At 38.6% G+C, this 19519-nt stretch overlaps 1 protein-coding gene across 2 annotated transcripts in view; it reads right to left on the reverse strand.

Moving 5' to 3' along the window:
* kcnn2 (potassium channel, calcium activated intermediate/small conductance subfamily N alpha, member 2) overlaps positions 1-11233 on the reverse strand; it is a 115622-nt gene extending 104389 nt beyond the window's left edge. Inside the window, exons 1-2 of one of the 2 annotated variants that reach the window (XM_012956293.3) lie at positions 4234-5924; positions 3309-3404 (exon numbers count right to left, since the gene is read on the reverse strand). In XM_012956293.3, coding sequence (XP_012811747.1) covers positions 3309-3404; positions 4234-5202 — 1065 coding nt within the window. In that variant the 5' untranslated portion in view covers positions 5203-5924. 2 annotated transcript variants of the gene reach the window in all.
* Between the last annotated feature and the right edge of the window lie 8286 nt (positions 11234-19519).

The raw sequence follows: 19519 nt of genomic DNA on the forward strand, positions 1-19519 counted from the left end.
GAGAATGCAAGGCACAGCTTAGTATTTGGAATAAATGCTTAAAAATGAAATCTACTGAAAATGCAGAGAATAAAGCTAATGTACATTGTGTAAACTCACTGTCAACAATATCATTTGGTCTTTCTGTTCCTGAGATGCATATTAAATATAAAGCTGACTTATCACTTGTTTGCATTCATGTAACTGTTAAAGTCTAACATTTAAATATATTTCCCTGTGGTGTACAAATGTATCTACCAAGTACAAAAGCTGGCATTATGCTGAAAATACACACACATTGCTCACATTTTAAAGGTATTTAAATATGGGAGCATTTGTGTAAATGCAGAGCCATACTGTATGTATGAATCTATCCAGGATGAGATGAAAAACAGTGCATGCTGTATATTTTATGCTGGCTCCATCAAAGTCTGTCTGTTGGGTAAAACAGATACAGATCTGTGTGTATGTATGCTTGGTTTTTAATTGGGTGTAATTCTATAATAGCAATGTCTTCTATACATAAACAATTGACAAAAGGGGATATAGGCAAAAATTATTCCTAAAGTTTAAGCATGAAAATATATATATATATATATATATATATATATATAGTTATACAGTAAAAGGCACAATGTACATATCACATTTATATATATTTATATATGACTGCAGCCTATGAACATCTAGAGAGTGCTGTTATGTATATACATGTGACTGCATGTGAGAGAGAGCACAATAGAGAGCCCAGCCTCACATACAGCGCAGCACACTGATTTTCATTAAGGTTTTTCTTTGCCTTTCAGAAGCTGCATCTGGGTCTCCTGTGTATTCTGAGGGAATCCCCCTTTGCCACAGAGCAAAGCACACGGAATACTTTACATTACACTTGCAAATTATAGATACAAAAACATTACAGTTGAGGATTTTCCCGCGATCACCTTCCATAGCTACAGAATATCCTTTCCCCTCGCCCAGTTCTCTCAGTCATTCAGCTGCTGCCTCTGGTGTTTTCCGCCCACACACTGCGCCCTGCGCATGCGCACCACCGCCTTCTCTGGGTGAGATGGAAGAGCCGGTGATTCCGAGCAGGGGTAACCCCGGAAAGCGCCTCTCAGCTCATTAATAATCCCGCTCTCACGGCAAAGACTGGCAGCTATCTTTAGCTTCGGGACATTAATAATGCAACATTATGTAAGTAAAGGGGGGCACCGTGTAATTGTAGATCGGCCGTGAAGCTGCTGCATTAGTGGCAAATTAGACAGGGATTCCCCTTTCATCCTGCGCTTGCATTTCCAGATGGAAACGCGAATTGATTGCAAGCGAAAGGGAACCTCGAAGGATTCCTGCGAAGCAAAATCAGGCATCCCTTTATCTGGTTTTCCTGGAATCTCCACAGATCTCCGGGTGTGTATGTAGCATTCGCTGTGCTGTAGCGCTGTACTATCGCTGCCCTGCTGGGGTGATTCCTAGGGAACATATATGTGCAGGGTATGTAACAACATGTGCGCAGTAACAGCGGGGGGATCAGTGGGTGCTTCCTGCTGGGCGCTTTGCGACTTTATACTAGAGGCTGGGCTTCTGTGCAGGGAGCTCTCCGTGGTGCTGAATTCAGCAGCGCTTCCTCCCATTCATACACTGCATGGAAGCGTGTGTCCCCTAGGCTTCTCTCTGGGACTCATCACTAATGCCCAGGGAATTCCCCAACTGGGTCGACATTTATTATTCGGTGTATATTAATATCTCATGTTGTTAAATAATACGATTAAAGGGCAGACAACGTAGTGGGTAAAAACGGCAACCTCCTGACTTTCTTTTAGTTAGTGAATTGAAACAATAAGGTATTAAAATCTGTTTTAATTAGGAAATCGGACTTGTTTTAGATTCTTAAATAATTCCTTATTTTGCATTATTATTTACAGTATTATATAAACCCACTTGAGTGGACGAGTTTTGCTTTGATAAAGAAAAAGTATAACTACGACCTTGGCTCAAGTTTTATCAGTGCTGCAGTTTCCACAAACAACTCAGTGATTTAGTGAAATATAATAACGTTGGCAACTAAGTGTTTTTAATTCTGGTAGCTTGATCAGATTTAGACAAATGGGGTGACTGAAACCGACATAATCTGATGTACAGGAAATATATTTCACAGTCCTTCAGGTCATATTATTTTTACACTACTTGATTGATTAATGCGACGTTTTCACTGACTACAATATCATTCACTTCTATCTTGAATAATATGGCGACATAAACTAACCGATATTTAATGTAATATCAAAAGCATCATATTTATCACTGCTAAAAGCATCACTAATTAGGGATTGGAACCACAACACGACACCAGCACAGTACAAATGTAACACACTGGGACTGGCGCTAATATATTTCTAATGATTTTATATAGAAAGTCCTAGAGCTTTGCTACATAAAAAATGCCAATCATGGCTTAAAACGGCCGGTGTCACCTTGACCATCTGGGATGACAGCATTTCTGCAGGGCTGATTCTTTCGTTTGCCCGTCTAAATGCACAAGCAGTGATTGTGAAACCAGCAAAATAAATAATTAGAATAAGATATAAACAAGGAACAATAAACATTTTAAAAGGAAGATTCTTCTTCTGTTTAGCTGGAAGTGTAAAGATGATTCATGAGTAGATTAGAGATGCAAAAGTCATTTCGAAGTAACCAATCGATTTCTACCATGACACAGACTAATATTAGCCGAACCGATCAAGGGTGCTGTACACCTGCATCTCCCAACTCACGCACACCCAGTACAACAGTAATTACATTACATGGATGCAATACAGCACTGGTCATACTTTGCTCTCTGCATGAAATAATTTAATCTGTCCTTTAAATTAACATTGATTGGATCTAAGTGAAACAACAGATTACTACGCTTCTTTTTCTGGAGTATTTTTCACAGTGAGAGCACAGAGATCAATGTTTCGGCACAATACAATCCGCAGCGACAAAGGCATCAGACATTTCACACTAACAGTTTGGCTTCTCTTGCCAAACAGCAACACTTGGATGATTTGGAAACTTGTCAGCTGTAAATACACACTCAGTCTTAAAGTTAGAACAGCAATGTAACTTTCTGGGAAGACACTTTTAGCTACACATGTATTTAGGTAAGGGCAAAACAATACAATCAACTTATCGTACAAATTGTAGATAATGTGACAGCTCGATCCCATGTAGCATTTAGAATCCAGTAAAGGAGAAGTTAAGTCTCCTTAAATAACTTTGTTTCATGCATGAACAATTAGCATATCCTTAGAGGTATGGTAGATTTAAAGAAAAAAAATACACTTTACCTGAATTTCCCTGGCGTGGTACACAATAATAAGACCAAGCAGGATAATCGTGGAAAGGCTTATAAGGCATTTTAGAGCTAATGAGTACAGCGATCCCTGCAACAAAAACACGTTTCAATTTGCATCAGAATATTAAGAGTATACTTTTATCAAGTCAACATGGGCAGTTGCCTAAACTAGAGACTAACTGCAGACAAAGAGCGAGCTCTTATAAGCCACAAACTGGGATGGGGGAAACTAGAGGTGTCCTTCTGTCAAATGGGAATGGTAAACCAAAGGGATGGGGCGCTTACATAGCATCCCATTAGATCATCAGTTGACTAGAGTTGAGTCATGGCAAGGATGATGGAATCTTGTGAGTCACTAGTTAGAATAGAGGGGTAGGCACCTGAACGATGGGGGTGGCAAACTCAGGATATGAGGTTTTAGTGAGGCAGTTGCATATTCACTAAAGTAAAAAGTCTATATCACCAAAAATGCCTCCAAACTATTTAGTAAATCGGTGGTTTGGAGGTGCAGCTGTTGTTGGTTTCCAGCTCCCAACATTCCACACTGGCACAAGAAGTTCTACTTAACCAACAGTTACATCTGTTGATTTCATATATAATGAACTTCAGGGGTTAAACTGTAAAGACCTGAAGAAGAGAGATCGTAAAGATACCATTTCTAATAAGCTAAACAATAAGGGCAAGCATTACATATTATATTCCCTAGACAGTCTCAAACTATTTGCTAAAGAATACTAGGTAACCTCCACCTGTGGCTCACCAGCCGTTTTTGAACTACAGCTCCCAGAATCCCAACTGGAAGTTGTACAGCAGTTCATCAACAGCTGGAGCATTACGGGTTGAGGGTCCCTGCAGACATCTAATCCAGGCAGCAGCCGACGTTTCGACCCAACAGAGACGCCTAATTACTATGTTACCTTGTCATAGGCTCCCCATGAGAGCTCAGTTTCTATCACCATCACCACGATGCCAAACATCCCAAAGATAAGCGCATAGTCGCTCAGTCGCTTCCTTTTCTCAAACAAAGCCCTCCGGTGGCCCAACTTGTAGCCGATGTTCTGGTTCTTTTTCTTTCCGGACTTGGCCCCGTTGTTCTGCTGCCCACCTGGCCGCTCCCCAGAGCCATACGGAGCCAGGCTGTTGGAGTTGTGCTCGGGCTTGGACACCACTATCTCAGGAGCTGCGCTAGCGCTAGACACCGGCTGTAAGGGCTGCGACTCGGAGTCGAGTTCGTGCAGGTTCCTTCGGGACGCGCTCAGGTTGCTGAGGGGTCGCATAACCCCACCGTTGTACCTGCAGCTGCTCATGGCTATTTCCGTGAAAGGGTTACTCTCCCGGCGCTGGCTGCTGCTCGGACTCGCCTGCTGCCGGCTGTGGCACTGATGGTACTGATGGTACTGGGACTGGTACTGGGGGTGGCGGGACGAACTGGCATGGCTGGAAGGAGTGAGCTCACTGACGTTCAGCTGGCTGCCCTGCCTGGAGGAGCCGGACGAGAGAGGAGAGGAGCCGGTGCGGAAAGCTCCGATAATGGGCGAAGAGGTGCGAAGAAGAGGGAGATTGTCCCCTTGGAAGGAGCAGCTGTTGCACTGCACACAAGGACCGTCCGCCTGGTACAGGAGCTGCTCGTCCGGGCTCTGGCAGTGCAGGTGCTGCGGCCGGGGGAGACTGTGCTGCTGCTCTGGGGAGAAGCCGCGCTGGAACTGCAGCGATGTGTCCATGTCAGAGCTGTTAAAGCTGCAGGAGTCTTGCCAGGCACTGAGCCCAGCGCAATGCGCGCTGCTAGGGATGGCGAAGCCCTCAACTCGAGAGGAAGGGGCCATTTCGGCACCCGTAGAATCCAGGCAGCGCGTCCGATTGGTCGGGCGAACCAAAACAAATGGCATGACGTCAGCGCCTGGGCAGGGAGAAGCGGTGTGTGCCAGAGAGAGGGAGAGTAGCGGCGCTGACAGGCGGCTGAGGCGGGAGGAGGGTTACTGGAGGATTCCCCCAGCCTTTCACGGGCACACTGCCTGCTCGTCTGCCCCCACCGCCGGAATCCCTGGGGAAGGGAGAACCTTCACACTGCTCAGCTCTTCCATGGGACCAAGCGTGTTGCCCGGAGGGGATTCCATGCAATCAGGTCGGATACGAGTAAATGCAGAGGCGCCATGGAACTAAATAGGAAAGGGGCGATTGTTTGGTGCTGGGTGGCTAGTGAGGGGCTAGTGGGAAGCTGCATTGTCCGGGACCTTTTATTCATATGCTTTTGGCAGGCGTTGGGCTTTCAGTGAGGGGCAATGTCCGAGCCTTCATGTCTTCTCTCCTGTACGTGGCGCCCAGAGTAGCCCGGCTGGCGGCTGTATGGGGAGGGATTGTGGGCTGAGGGGCTCGGTGCTGCCCAGGAACAGGGCACCCAGGTCTGAGCTCATGTATAATGTCTGCCCAGTCCAATTTCAGTTTTGTTTAGAACTTCCCTTTGCTTTTTAGCGTTACAGGGTGAGTGTGGTACAAACCCAGGGCTGGAAGACATGCACTCCGCTGGTCAAGTCATTGCAGGGCCTCAGCAATTTCCAACCCACATCCTTTGCTTCTCATAGTCCCTCTGGCAGGCAAGTAGAGAGGCATCTGCAAGAAATCCACCATAAATGTGTTATATAATCAGTAAAAGAACTGAAAGCCAAGTCTAGCAACTAAAAGTCAGAAACAGACATATGCAACCTGTGGCCCTGAGCAATTGTTTAACTGCAACTTCTAAAACCATCATAGGTCCTAAGCTCTTCTGGATAGGGGCCTCATTACAACTGTGTCTCCCATTGTCTCTGCACACTTCTATTTTAATGTTGCTTTGTGGGAACTGACCCTCTGTGTAAGATGCATAACCTTTTGGTTTTGGTTAATTAATACATTACAAAGGAATGGGAGCTGTGTTTCAACAGCAACACTTGCATATTCCTACAGAGGACACATTCATGAACTGATTCACATATAAACCAAAGTGCAATTTTTAGCCAAGAAAAGGGTGTTTTTCCTCCTGACTGGCCCATCTGAACACCCAGGAAACTCCTTCATGGGGATTCCCTATTTCTGTATGGGAACAAAGAGTTTGAATAGATTGACAAGTAGTATAGCATGTAAAGAAAGGAGACTAGTTTCACTTTCGGATTTTGCCCTGCTTTGTAGAAGAAACCATAAGTAACAAAAACTATAGATATCTCATAAGTTAAAAATAGGTAAAATGTATGTTCAGCACACACCCTATTTATTAAACCACTTTTGTTGAAAAAGGGTTAAATTAATGCTATGTATAAACATAGATAAACATCAGTCTTCAGATCACAGATCTCTTTTAAAACTTCACTGTTCTAAATGATTTTTTTTTTAATTTATTATAAGTCCAGTATGAGAATAAGTCCAGACTTTTTTTTCTTTGGTCCTATATACAGGCTTTTGCCTAACACCTGGATATGCTAGCTTTAATCTCTGGGTCCCACATTGTTTTTAGCTTTCACAACATACAGTCAGTGGAACACCTTTAACGTAAAAAAAAATAGTGTGTGGGTTGTCGCCTTGCTTCATAGCAAGCCTCCCCATGGGTAAAAACTACATGTTTCGAAGACAGCTTTGAGTTTTATTGGGATATTTTAGTTTTCTGGATTAAAACTCACCCAGTACAGTGACTAACAAATTGTTATAATATATATTTGATAGGCAGATAAATTTAAAGGCCCAAAACATTATACATGAAGCATCACACAAAGTACAAGAAGGGTGTATCCAGTGGGTTAGTGTTGGCCAGACAGTAGTCACAAACTCAGTGTAGCACAGGGCAGCTGAAAAGGCTAATATAATGGGTAGTTACATAATATAGTGATAAATATGTCACTGTTCTAGCCTATGAACTAGGCATAAGCTCATTTGTGTCAGAACAATTTTCAGTATTAATTTATGTCCCAGTACCTTTGTGCATGGTCAGACAAAGATAAATGTGGATTTGTATTCATGCAATAAAAATGTTTGTTAATACGTGCACCCTCTTAAATCTATTGAAATACATTTCTCAAATCACATGTACACTATGGCCAGTGTAGCTTCTTATGATAAAGAAAATGCTGGGAATTATTTAGTCTAGTTGTAATTTGTCTAAAATGCAAGTTTTAAAAATGAATTAGTCTCATTTTCCCCCCTCTCGTGTTTCCCAGTAGTAGTTTAGAGAGAGATCCGACAACCTGTCTACTGAGCTGTTACAGTTGGATACATTACTGGAAACATTTTTAAGCAGCTTTAGCTTCCAATGAGCATGTTCCTCAAGTTTTACTAAAGTCTGTCAGCTCCTTTCACAGAGCAACTGTTACAATTGATACTTTAGTTGCTGGTATTTTTCTGACGCTGCTGAGAAATGTATTGACTAATGTATCAAATTTAAACAGTTTAGACAGTCAGTGACTTGTTTTACAGAGCTAATATGAGAGTACCAACATTTTAGAATAATATACAACAAAGACAGCAACCTTAAAAAGTCCTTATTCGTGGTGTTTAAATACTTTTAGCAAAGTTAAACAACCATTTAAGTCTTGGCACAAAAGCAAACAAAAGATAATATAGCATTGACAGAGCTTGTGCAAAACTTCAGTTTTGGTGAATTACCAGATTTTGATTTGGTGCGGCCCTAGGTTGGTATCCCCCTTGCAGCCCTCTGCTTTTTCCACTGGTATTGTATTAGAAAGAAGGGATCTGCCCAATCTCCAGTGTGACTTCTTTCTGTTATTCTTTCTTTTTCAAGATAACTAACTTTGAAACTGTGCTTATCCAAAAATCCCCAACCTGTGTCAGGAGATCCTGCCCATGGCATCAGTGCTGTAGTTAGATCCGGTGCCACCCAAGGCACCAAGCCTAAATACGGCCCCTATGGCCAACTTCACACACACCCACGTTGCGAAAGTGACATCACATCATTTCTGCTACCCTACCCCTCACCCACCTCTGTTGCCAGATTTCCTATGGAAATCTGCTGTGGAGGCTGGTGGCGTATTGTTTAAAAAAAAAAAAAACAATGCTTAGTCACCGAAAGGCTTCCACCAAAAACTGTGACCTAGACACAGGCCCTCAGGTGCTTATATATAAATATAGCCCTGCATGGCATACACTAAAATGAAGTTCATGCATGATGCGCTACTGCACACACATACCCTCTCTTTTCCAGTTTCATGTGCATTTCATTGAGCCCATTGGCTGGATTGTGCCAGCCAATTGTACCAAAGATATTTAAATAAATCAGAATGGAATAGTCTTGCCTGAATGTTTTCCATAGGGGAACAGTGAGAAAATTTATGATCATGAAGCACAGCTTCAACTGTAGTTATGCTGAAGTGACTGTATTGGTTGTAAAAAGGTTTTTAATGACACAGGCTGTTCATATTTAGACTGTTATCTGAAGGTGAACTTCCCCTATAAGGTAAAGGTTCTATAACGGTCTAGTCAAAGTCCTAATCTCAATCAACCTAAGAATCATTAGTGCTATTTACAAAAAATTAGGGACACAACTGTGGTCTCACTATTCTGAACATCATGGGAACAAATATGCCTGGAAAATGTGGCTCTAAAGATAACGCTAACTGACAATGTCACATTATAAACACATTTTTGAATTGCAGGACTCTTAAATAAACATGAGTAGAAACATAGGATTTCTTCTTTGGTACAGTTAAAAAGTTGGACAAAGGTTTGAATACTTGTAAGGCACTGTAGGAAAAATGTTTAATCCAGGGAACGTTTTAATATAAATTTTAATTTCTGTGTCACTAACACATAATTTTAAAGAAAAACACATGAAGTGCTTGATTGCATCTGCATAATTATATTTATGGCTCATAAAATATCATTTTGTCTGCTACAGTCACAGATTATTTAAACTTTTTCTAACTGTTGTATTTCTATACATGGACTCAGCACATGTATAAAGATAGAACTGTACTTTGGCCAGGACTATTTATGTACAAATACATGAATAATATAAAATTGTAGGGAAAGGTTGAAAAATGGAAAACTGTGCAGTAACCCGCAGTGCAGTTTATTTTGGCAGTATCTTGATATTCTTTAACCACATTGCATATGAATGATTAGTTAACAAAAAGAACTAACCATATGCTGATTTTCTTTTAACAAATTGTATTTTCTGCTGACTAAACAGTGTCCCCCTTCCTACAGTACCACTAACTGAAACAAAATAACTGTCATTAGGTAATTGAATTTCTGACCTGGATTCAATTTCCTGAAATCCTACTCTCCATCACCTTTAAAGTTGGTGCTCAGACGCCTCTGTCCTTTTTACAGCTGAAGCTGAATAATTTATTTTAGCAGATCCCACAAAGAATGCAGTATATGAAGCAGGTAAAGTCTGCTCACATCAAACTGAATAGAAGATACTAATATATCCGTTTAGATTCACTGTATTACAAATGCAGCTGTCAGCTTTAAGTTGATCAGGCAATGCACACCGCAGAGGCTACAAGCTTTTAACATTGTATGTGGATTCAGGTTTGGAATTTTGCTTTGCTTATCAATGTTGGGCTTATGCCATCTACCTACAACACTTTAAATGGATTAAAATGTGTACTGATTTGTAAGGATTGTTATGATAATGCACATAGAGCTGGCAAAGATATAATGTATAGTTCTACATCTAAACAGAAACACCAAGCCGTCATTGTGTAGATGACTATTTTAGTTTTATAGTTTTCCATTTGTACTGTGCCTGTGTTTGTGTTATTTGTTTTTCTTACTTGCGTGACTTAACAATTGTCTCTTGCTGTAGCAACACAGAATCCCACAGTTAAACACAAGAGGTCCTGCTAGCTCAAGTCATTTGCACACAGTAATCTGTAGTGCGAATCTGTGACAGCCTACGCTGCTGCTGCTGTTTGTGTCAATCATTTTGACAGGTTTTAGTCAATAGCAATGCCGTTTGGTGCCAAATGTGTGAACACACAGGGGGACACTCCTAATACAAGATGTTTTTTGTTTAAAGCTAAAAGTATAATGAATTGCCAACATTTCTGTAAATTCTGTTTTGGCTTAGCCAAATGACACTTCTGGTATAATAGATTTGCCATAACTAGGGCTGGATTCAACTCAGTGAGAAAAAGTTCTCTTTTGGTTTATCATGTGAAAACTTTTTCACATGATAAATCTTTTTTTCACTGAATTGAATCTGGCCCATTATGTGATTCTAATCAACTTTGCAAGATACATACATTTTTTTAAGAAAGTATTTGCAATTAAAAGTCCCTTAAAACAATGTTGGGAAAAGTCAGCCTTGCTTCTTCACAGCTCCTATAAACAACTGGCTTCTGGTATAGGGACAGGCAGATACTGCTTTAAATAGCAAATAACTAAAACCCTTGAACATTTGTAATTAAGGTATTTTAGAAAGTTGCTCTGAATGACTTCCTTGCATTAGGCAAAATTTTATTTTTTGAAATACATATTATTTAAATGGTCTGTTTTGCGTGTTTTTATAAAGAATTCCAAGCCTACACCCAAATGAATTCATCACAGCCAGATGCAGCCAGGGCTGTATTCATGGAGCAAAGTCCTTACGCACCATTTTGGATGGCAAAAGTGTGAAAAACTTAACATTGCATCTTTTTTGCACTTAATACTTTGTCCTGCCAATAAATGATGCCTAAGTTATTTGCATTTTATATGCTGACAAATCTAAACATATAGGATATTGTCTGCACTTTTCTTGGGTTTGTTTCGCTAAAGGCATGAAACATCCATTGCTATTATTTCCTTTAACTGTCTGCCCCTATGTTTCCAAAAAGCACATCCTGCTAATCTCCATTTTTTAGGCATAATATAATGGAATAAGTCAAGGCAAGGACACATAGGGGACTCATTCATTAAACCATAATTTTTTCTTTTGAGAAAAAAATCGTATTTTTTCTAACTTATAGAACTTTTCGTGGTTTTCATTAACTTCCATAAAAAAGTAGTATTTTTCGTAAAGACTATGACCATTTCGGAATTCATTTAAGCTTTGGTATCGTGACTATCTTTTGGCCAGGTTGGATCTGTAGAGTGCCATTGAGTCTTATGGAAGGCTTCCAAAATCATACATTAAAGGTTTTAAAGCCAGAAAGGTTTGTCGTGCCGTAACATTACTTTCGGAACGCAACCGCGATATTTTCGTATGACCGATAAAAGAAGTTTTGTGACATTTTCGAATATCAGAAAGTATTGTGGTTACTCCGAATTTTTTGCAATTGTGATTTTAAACACAAATTGTGGTTCAATGAATGGGCCCCATAAGGAAGAATACATAATTTTTTTGATGCAGCGGAAAAGGTATTATCACTTTTTCTGGAGTCCCACTTTATTTCGTTTCAGTTACACAGGCAAAGGACAGTGTCCAAAGCTGGTGGAATGTGTCACTTTAATTTATCTGTAAACCTATTTTTTAGTAAATTCTGATAATTGTGTTTGCAATGTTAGTTTGTCTTAATCTGCGTTTTTTTTCTGAATATCTGGCCAAACTCTCTTTTATCACCTCCCATGACTTTCTGTTATGTTATACTCTCCTTCTAAAACATACCATAAAGCTATATCCACATTTTATATCCTTTACTAAACCCAGTTAATCAGGGTATATGGCACCTATTGTCAAGTTCTTTTTATGAAAAAGTTTCATATTGAAAAGTTTCTCAAAATAGAATATTCTATAACATACTAAAAGTTACAGTAACGTAAAAGCGAACTACCCCTTTAAATAGTACCCTAACAACTTGATTTAGTGTATAACAACTAGCTTTCATGTAGTCAACCAGTTTATTGGCCTGCAAAGCACAGACATCCTGCATGGAACTTCTTAATTTAATGTCATCAGCCAACACTGTGTCAGTTCTTACAATGGCAGTATAAAGGTTGTTATGTGTGATGTGTTTCAGTATTTGCTCCCTTAATACCTATAGCTGCCTCTTCTAAAAGTTTTCCAGCCACATATGTCAAACAAAATGGCCTGTAGTATCACTGCAAATGAAAAAAAAAATGGCACCACATCAGTAAGCCATGCACTTACTGTCACAGGGAAACCCTGGAGCTACCTCTAGTCTGAAGGGTCCCTTTTTTGGGCTTCATCAGTGAGCGCAGCCGACTTGCATCCAGTAAATCACTGGCAAACACCATAACACTGAGCTTCAAAAGTTATGCAATCTCTTCGCTGACATTATGTGGATCAACATGATTTGCATCTGAAATTGCATTTTGCACATTGTAGTAAATGAGTCTAACTGTCTTTTAAAGGTAATTTATTTCTTGTGTATTTGCCACTTTAAAGGAGAAAGAAAGGTAAAAACTAAGTAAGTTTTATCAGAAAGGTCTATGTAAATACAGCCATAAGCACTCACAGAAATGCTGCACTGACTTCTCTGAAAAAAAGATTAGTTGTGGCTGTTTTCCTGTGCCAGAGACATGCAGCTCTCTGCTGCTCTCCCCTCCCTCAAGAATGCTCAGAACTCACTACCCCCCCTTAGGAATGTGGATCTGAGCCAATCAGCAAGAAGCTGACTCATAGTCTAACTGAGCATGTTCACTTGGTCTGGGTGTCTGTGCAGGAGTGAGGCATTATGGGAACTTTCTTTACACAGCTCAGTGTTTTTTCTTCCTGTTTGGCTTCAGATCTTCTGAACAGGTGAAATATGGGGTGACTTAAGGGCACTATTGAGACAACTGAAGGTATGCCTGCAGCTTGAGATTAACTCTTTACTAGCCTTTCCTTCTCCTTAAAAATGCATATGGCAAAAAATGCCATATTTTGTATACTGCAATTACTGCACCAGCCTAAAGTTTCAGCATTTCAATAGCAGCAATGATTCAGGCTTTCAAACTTGTCACAGGGGCTCCCCATCTTGGAAAGTGTCTGTGACTCACATGCGGAATGAGCTCTGGGCAGCTGTTGAGAAGCTAAGCTTAGGGGTCTTTGCAAATTATCAAGCAGAAAATTATGTTTAACTGACATTTAAGCTTATACTACAGTGCTGATCATTACATTCTGATGATAGTTGCACTGGTTTCAGAGTGGCCATGTACTAATTATCTGTATTAATTACTAGTGAGCCTTATATTGTAATATTTCTATTCTATATATACAGTATATTGTGAGTGGGCCCCTAAGCCTAAAAATTGATCTGTCTCTTTATTTATGGAACATGTGTCAAATATTATTCAGTCTACAAAAAAGCCCACAAAAAGTCCGGCTTCGTGTTGTTATTAAAATTTCTCAGATTTAAAGTATTTATTAGACAAATGAATATTGTAACAAGCACCAAAAATTGTCTCACTCCCTAGTAAATTAGATATGTTCTCTAAAAAATATAAAACTGCTTCATTCTGCTCTTCGTGAGTAATAGTTATATAACCAAGCTATGCCAAATGACATTAAACAGTACCTTGGCATTTAAATGTTATTTTAATAAAGCATCCTTTTTATCTTCTTCCTAGTGGTTGCCATTTTATTGTGTTGCTGAGAGCTTTATATTATTGCTTTGACTTTATAATATCAATAATAAATATATAAAGTTTCACAATCCTTGCCCTTCTACCATTCTGTTTCATTCGATATGGAATATTGCTTTTGCATTGAGTCCCATACTGTATCTGGTGGAATAGAATTTTCTGAATTTGCATATGATTATTTCTGAATGTTTAATATTTGACATAAGTTTTCATAAATTGAGAACTTTTGTTCATCTAGGAATTATTCTATAATATGTTGTAGTTTAGTAGACTGGCCAGCCACTATATTTTATTATAATGGACTAAGTGTTTAGAAGGGTAAAGCTTCTATGTCATAATGTTTTTATTAATATTGCTGACTTTTTGGGAAGTATATTATATTGTGGTTTAATGCCCCAACATGGTTACCATAATTGGGTTTATAGTATAGACTACTTAATATTTCTTTTAATGAAGCAATGGAAGTTTTGTTTTGCATCATTTTTATACAGTTTTTTTTTTTTTTTTTTTTTTTTTTGCTATATAACGCTCACCCATACAAGTGCCATAAATAATTTAATAGTATTGGGGATTACAGGAGTTTGTTCTTTAAAGAAGCTGAGATGGAAAGTTAGCGTTCCACAGTCAGTTGCATATTAAACCATTTTCATTAAAGGCTCTTGCATTAAAATGTGCTCCTCGCACTTCTGTGTAGCTTCTGTGGGCACAACTTAGTCCTTCCTGCCTTCTGTTCCAAATCTGGTGTTGCTGCTAGATAATTCTCAATGAGGAATTTTGCCATTATTTCTCTAAGAAAAAAAGAGGCAATTGGAAGAAATGCTGAAAAATCCAAATTTCTGCACTGTATGTGTATCTTATGAACATTATCACTTCAATAAACTCTCCAGTGAAAAACTTGTTTTTGGTTTTTAAAGGAGAGGGAAAGTCATTTTGGTATTTTACTGCCAATAGATTTGCCACATTAGTGCCACCTAGAACACTATTTATTCTGCAGAAAGCTTTACCATACTTAAGTAAAGAGCCCCAGAAGCTCCTTCTGTTTGTTTAAGACAGCAGCTGCCATTTTAGTGTGGTGTCAGTATCTTCCTGCTGAAGCTCTAGCTGTTGGTAGTTCAGATCACACATTCTGAAGGGATGGTGGAGGGAGTTCTTAGCATTCTTGTGGGAGGGGGGAGCAGAAGAAAGGAGTGAGCTGCAGAGACTCCTCTGGCCCTGAGAATGAAAGATTTTTCTGAGAGAGGAAGTCTGATACCAAAGAACATGTTTACAAAAAAGCAGACAAGAAATCCTGTTTCTTTTGATATAGGACTCTTTTTTTCTGTGAGTGCTTATGGCTGTACTTACATAGACCTTTCTGATAAAGCTTACTTAGTTTTTACCTTTCCTTCTCCTTTAAGCACCTAATAAATGTTTTCATGTTTGGATCACAGTTTTTTTAATAATGTTTGCAGGGCCTTGATCAGTTATTTACACATATAATAGACTATTTTGTATATATTTGCTCTACTATTTAAAAACTGTGCTCACTGCTTCCACAAAGTCCTCCACTACAGATACCATCTGTAGCTACTTTTTTCAATGTCAGAAAAAGGCGGCAAGCATGACTGAGGGGGAGGGGGTTGGGACAATGTAAACAATTCCTCAGCATATGAGGATTTGTGGCCACTCTCAAAGCACAAAATATGTACTGTTCCTTTAAATAGGCAAGGTATGGTAATGATCCCTGGAGCTGCTTCATCAGGATACATTTGCCTGGTTTGTGTATAGCTTAATCAAAATATATACCAAAGATTCATACTTTTGTAATTTCAATGATAATCATAATCAAGGTTTTCTATAAACAAAATTACACCTTTTCACATGTATTGTCATATTGCTCATTTGGGAAAAATAGTTGTGAAACACTGACTTTAAATCATTCCATAAACCAATCTAGGACAACTCCATCACCTCCCATCTTGCATGTTTCTATTTAGTGCTTTGACACACACATAAAGCAATCCAAACCATTCACAAAGCCTTTACACCTGGCTCTCATTCCTGCAGATATCCTGCCACCTCATGTTATATGACTATCATTTCTTTTTTATGCAAGGATATAGAGGGAATCTGTGGTGTAATAGTGCCCCCAGCTAGTTAGCTCTAACAGAGCCAGCCAATGACCATATCCTACTGAGGCTGATGAAGTTAGTAAACAGAATGTTAAATCTCAGTGTAAGCAATGACAGTTATAAGATAGTTAGTGTGAGTTTCACTTTTGTGAGTGTCGGACTGGGATGCCACTCTTCAAACTATTTTTCATCCATTTCTCTATTGTCCTTGTTTTTTTTTCTTTATGTAGTATAATCTCTTCTTTTAAATTTAGTCGATTTGTTCCCATAGAGAAATAGGAAATTACCATGAATTAGGCCAAACGGTTAGATGCAGGAGGGCCCACTGACACCTGGTATCCCTGTGGGCAAGTCCGACACTGCTTTTAACATTTAAATGTTAGTGTTAGAACTTAGGATAAATAATAAAGAGCCTAAACAGAAATATCTTAAGCAAACTGCAATACAAGTCAGGTCTCAAAATCAATAATCTTTTGTTTTTTGGCACACAGGCAGGTGCAACTTGCATCCTCTATGTAGGTGGCCACAAGTGGGGGGAAATGTGTATCCTTGTATTACCTATGGTGTGTATATTCACGAGCAAAAGGATGCAAGTAGCATCTGGAGCCGAGTACTCACTGTCAATGTAGGTATTCATACTTTATACTTTGATTTTATATTTTTGATGGGAAATGTTGATGTATAATAATAAAAAAGTTATCTTTTACCACTCACTAAATCTCAAATTCTACCAAATTTCCCCGAATGCTGCAAGTAGGCTTTTTTGCAATGTAGCTGTCATCTTTTTTGTATTTTATTTTATTCTAATTGCCATTTTAATACCAAATGAATCAGCTCCTTCAGAAAATTTATATTAATTAAAACATTGAATATACAATATGGAATTCTTTCCAGGCTGCTGAAACTGATTATGAAATATTCTTCATAAAGAACTGTCTAATGCTAATAAAATATTCATTACACCTCTTTAACGTAAGTCAAGAAGGTGATACTTTTGGCAATATAGAATAATTATCCATGAGACTTCTTAATAGATGACAACAGATCATAGAAATATATATGATGCCTCTTTAACCTAATTACCTTGCGTCATTCAGGTATCTAGGGCAAAAGCCACACGAAGTCTTGCCTCTCTGGGTGACTTTCTAATGCAGGCTAAATAAACAAGCGCAATCATTCGCCGTAATTTAATTCTGTTTACCTTACAGAAGAAAGAATCCACTGCATCATATCATCAGGTTTTTACAAATTGTTACTCTCAAGGTAATGGATTCTATAAAATTGATGTGGCTAATGTGGATATAAATTGTTCATATATGCTCAAGTATTCTCATTATGCACAGAGTGAATTATTCAGCGAGTCCTATCTAGAGAGCAAGCCATCAACTGGGAAATAAACCATATCTGAAAGTGCAACACAAGAGCCCCTTGTAGATAAAATGAAACCGCTTTCAATATCTTCTCTCTGCTTTTATCAAGATTTATCTTCACTCGGTGAGGTTTTATTAGAGCATGTAATTGAAGCATTTTTTAATCAACTAATATTCTATTTTTCAATAATTACATTTATATGCTTGTGAGAAAAAAAAGGTTCTAATTTCTATTAAAAAGCTAACATGGTTTGTACCACAGTGCATGGAAGATCCAGGCTACATGTGTTTGTCTGTTGTGGCTGTGGTCAACCCCTAATAAAACATTGTGTGTTGATTTAGGTGTATATATACATATGTATGTGATCCGCTTTCCGGTAACCAATTATACTCCATTAGACTCCATTTTTATCAACTAATTACATTTTTAAATATTACATTTTCTCTGTAATTGTTTAAATTATTTTTTTTAGTAGATTAAAGTTACAGAGAGACCCCTTATCCGGAAAACCCCAGGTCCCAAGCATTCTGGTTAACAGGTCCCATGTATATATAATATCCAACGCAGGTAAAGCAGTGCTCACAGGTCTTTTAAACTCTTTGCTATATGCATGCTTTATTGTATAGAACATTTTGACTGCCTAAGCCTTTTTCAAGGTGCTTTAGATATCACAAACAGCACGAAACAACACTAGTAACAAGCCCAGTAATGGTTGTACCTTGATGGCGTCAATACCCAAAATCAACACACCAACGAGATATAAAACATAAAGAAACCACAGTGCGTGGGTGAGGCGTGCAAACAGGAAAACAGCTGACAAATTGATGTCAGAAGATATAATACAATACAGTACAATGCAGTTCCAAACCACATATGATGGATGCCAACTCACTCTACAATGTTTAATAAGAGATTCAGATGAATAACAATTATATTTGTGTGTGTGCATACATACATATATACACATGTACGTCAGACATGTACGCCTTAAAGTTGAATGAAAAAAGTCACAACTTTTCCAACATTTACGGTGTGACAAACCTGTGACTAAAATACTCTGAAAATACTCCATCTAAAACTTGTGGAGATCCTTTAGAAGTTAATGGCATATGTCTCTTCCCTGAAGATCTTTCTTTGCTTCGATACATTAGGGGTTTTTGGATTTTTTAACGCCTTTTGTGCAGCAATGCGAAAAAGTCACAGTTTTTGCAACTTTTCCGCAGTTTTTTCCAACACGTGCTTGTTTGGTTCAGATATTTGGATAAATGTCTGGCATTTGTGAAAATAACTTTATTCAAAGTGCAAATAAAAGTGAGAAAAATTTGAGTTTTAGTAAATGTGCCTCTGTATCTTTCTTTCCTTTCTTATTATAAAGCACAATGACCTGATAAATCAGTTGCCAGTTCTTTAGGTTACTATCCAGTGTATATTGGGAAATCTTTAACAGTTGGAGAAACCTTCAGTATGGGGTGATATATATTGCCTTGACCTGAAGATGTAATTGTAATTTAGGAAACTGATTATTATGTACAAGGGGTATTTACCAAACTGAATAAGGATGTCAATGGAAGTTAAAGATGCATGGTTTCCTGCCAACATCAACATTGTGAAATGTCATTAAAATACAAAGATAAAATAATAAAACATATGGCCATTTGTACATTATTTGGTCACTTGGCAGTTCAGTTTAAGTAACTAGAAGTTGTTTATGAGCTTAATTGAAAAACTCTTCATCCAGCTGAGCCCTAGGCAGTAAAATTCAAGGAATCAAAAGTATGGCTATTTTAATGAACTATTTTTATGAAAATCATTAATGACAGATTTATCCACAATTAACATTCATTAAATGGTATAAGTTGCAAATAACAGATGCAAAGAGGCATATTTCTTAGCCCCCAGTGTGCCTAGCTCATCAGTATTTTCAACTGCCACTGTCAGGCTCAAATGTGCACTATTCAGTGGGGATGTAAATAGTTTGGTAACATTTAACAGCATTTTTAAAATTAGCTGTGTAACTCAATACACCAAACTTCCAATTTCTGGTTCCATTTATATTTATCATGTAGGGTTTTACAGGAGATATTCAACTTCACTGCATGGTTGCACAACCTGATTTTGTTACCTACTTTTGCTGTTCAAGTAATGGGCAGGTATACAGGTAAAGGGTACCGTCGGCCACCTGTGTGCATGATTGCATCCACACTGATAAAGGCACACCAGCTGGTGT

The sequence above is a fragment of the Xenopus tropicalis genome, chromosome 1, assembly GCF_000004195.4.
Source record: "Xenopus tropicalis strain Nigerian chromosome 1, UCB_Xtro_10.0, whole genome shotgun sequence".
NCBI lineage: Eukaryota > Metazoa > Chordata > Amphibia > Anura > Pipidae > Xenopus > Xenopus tropicalis.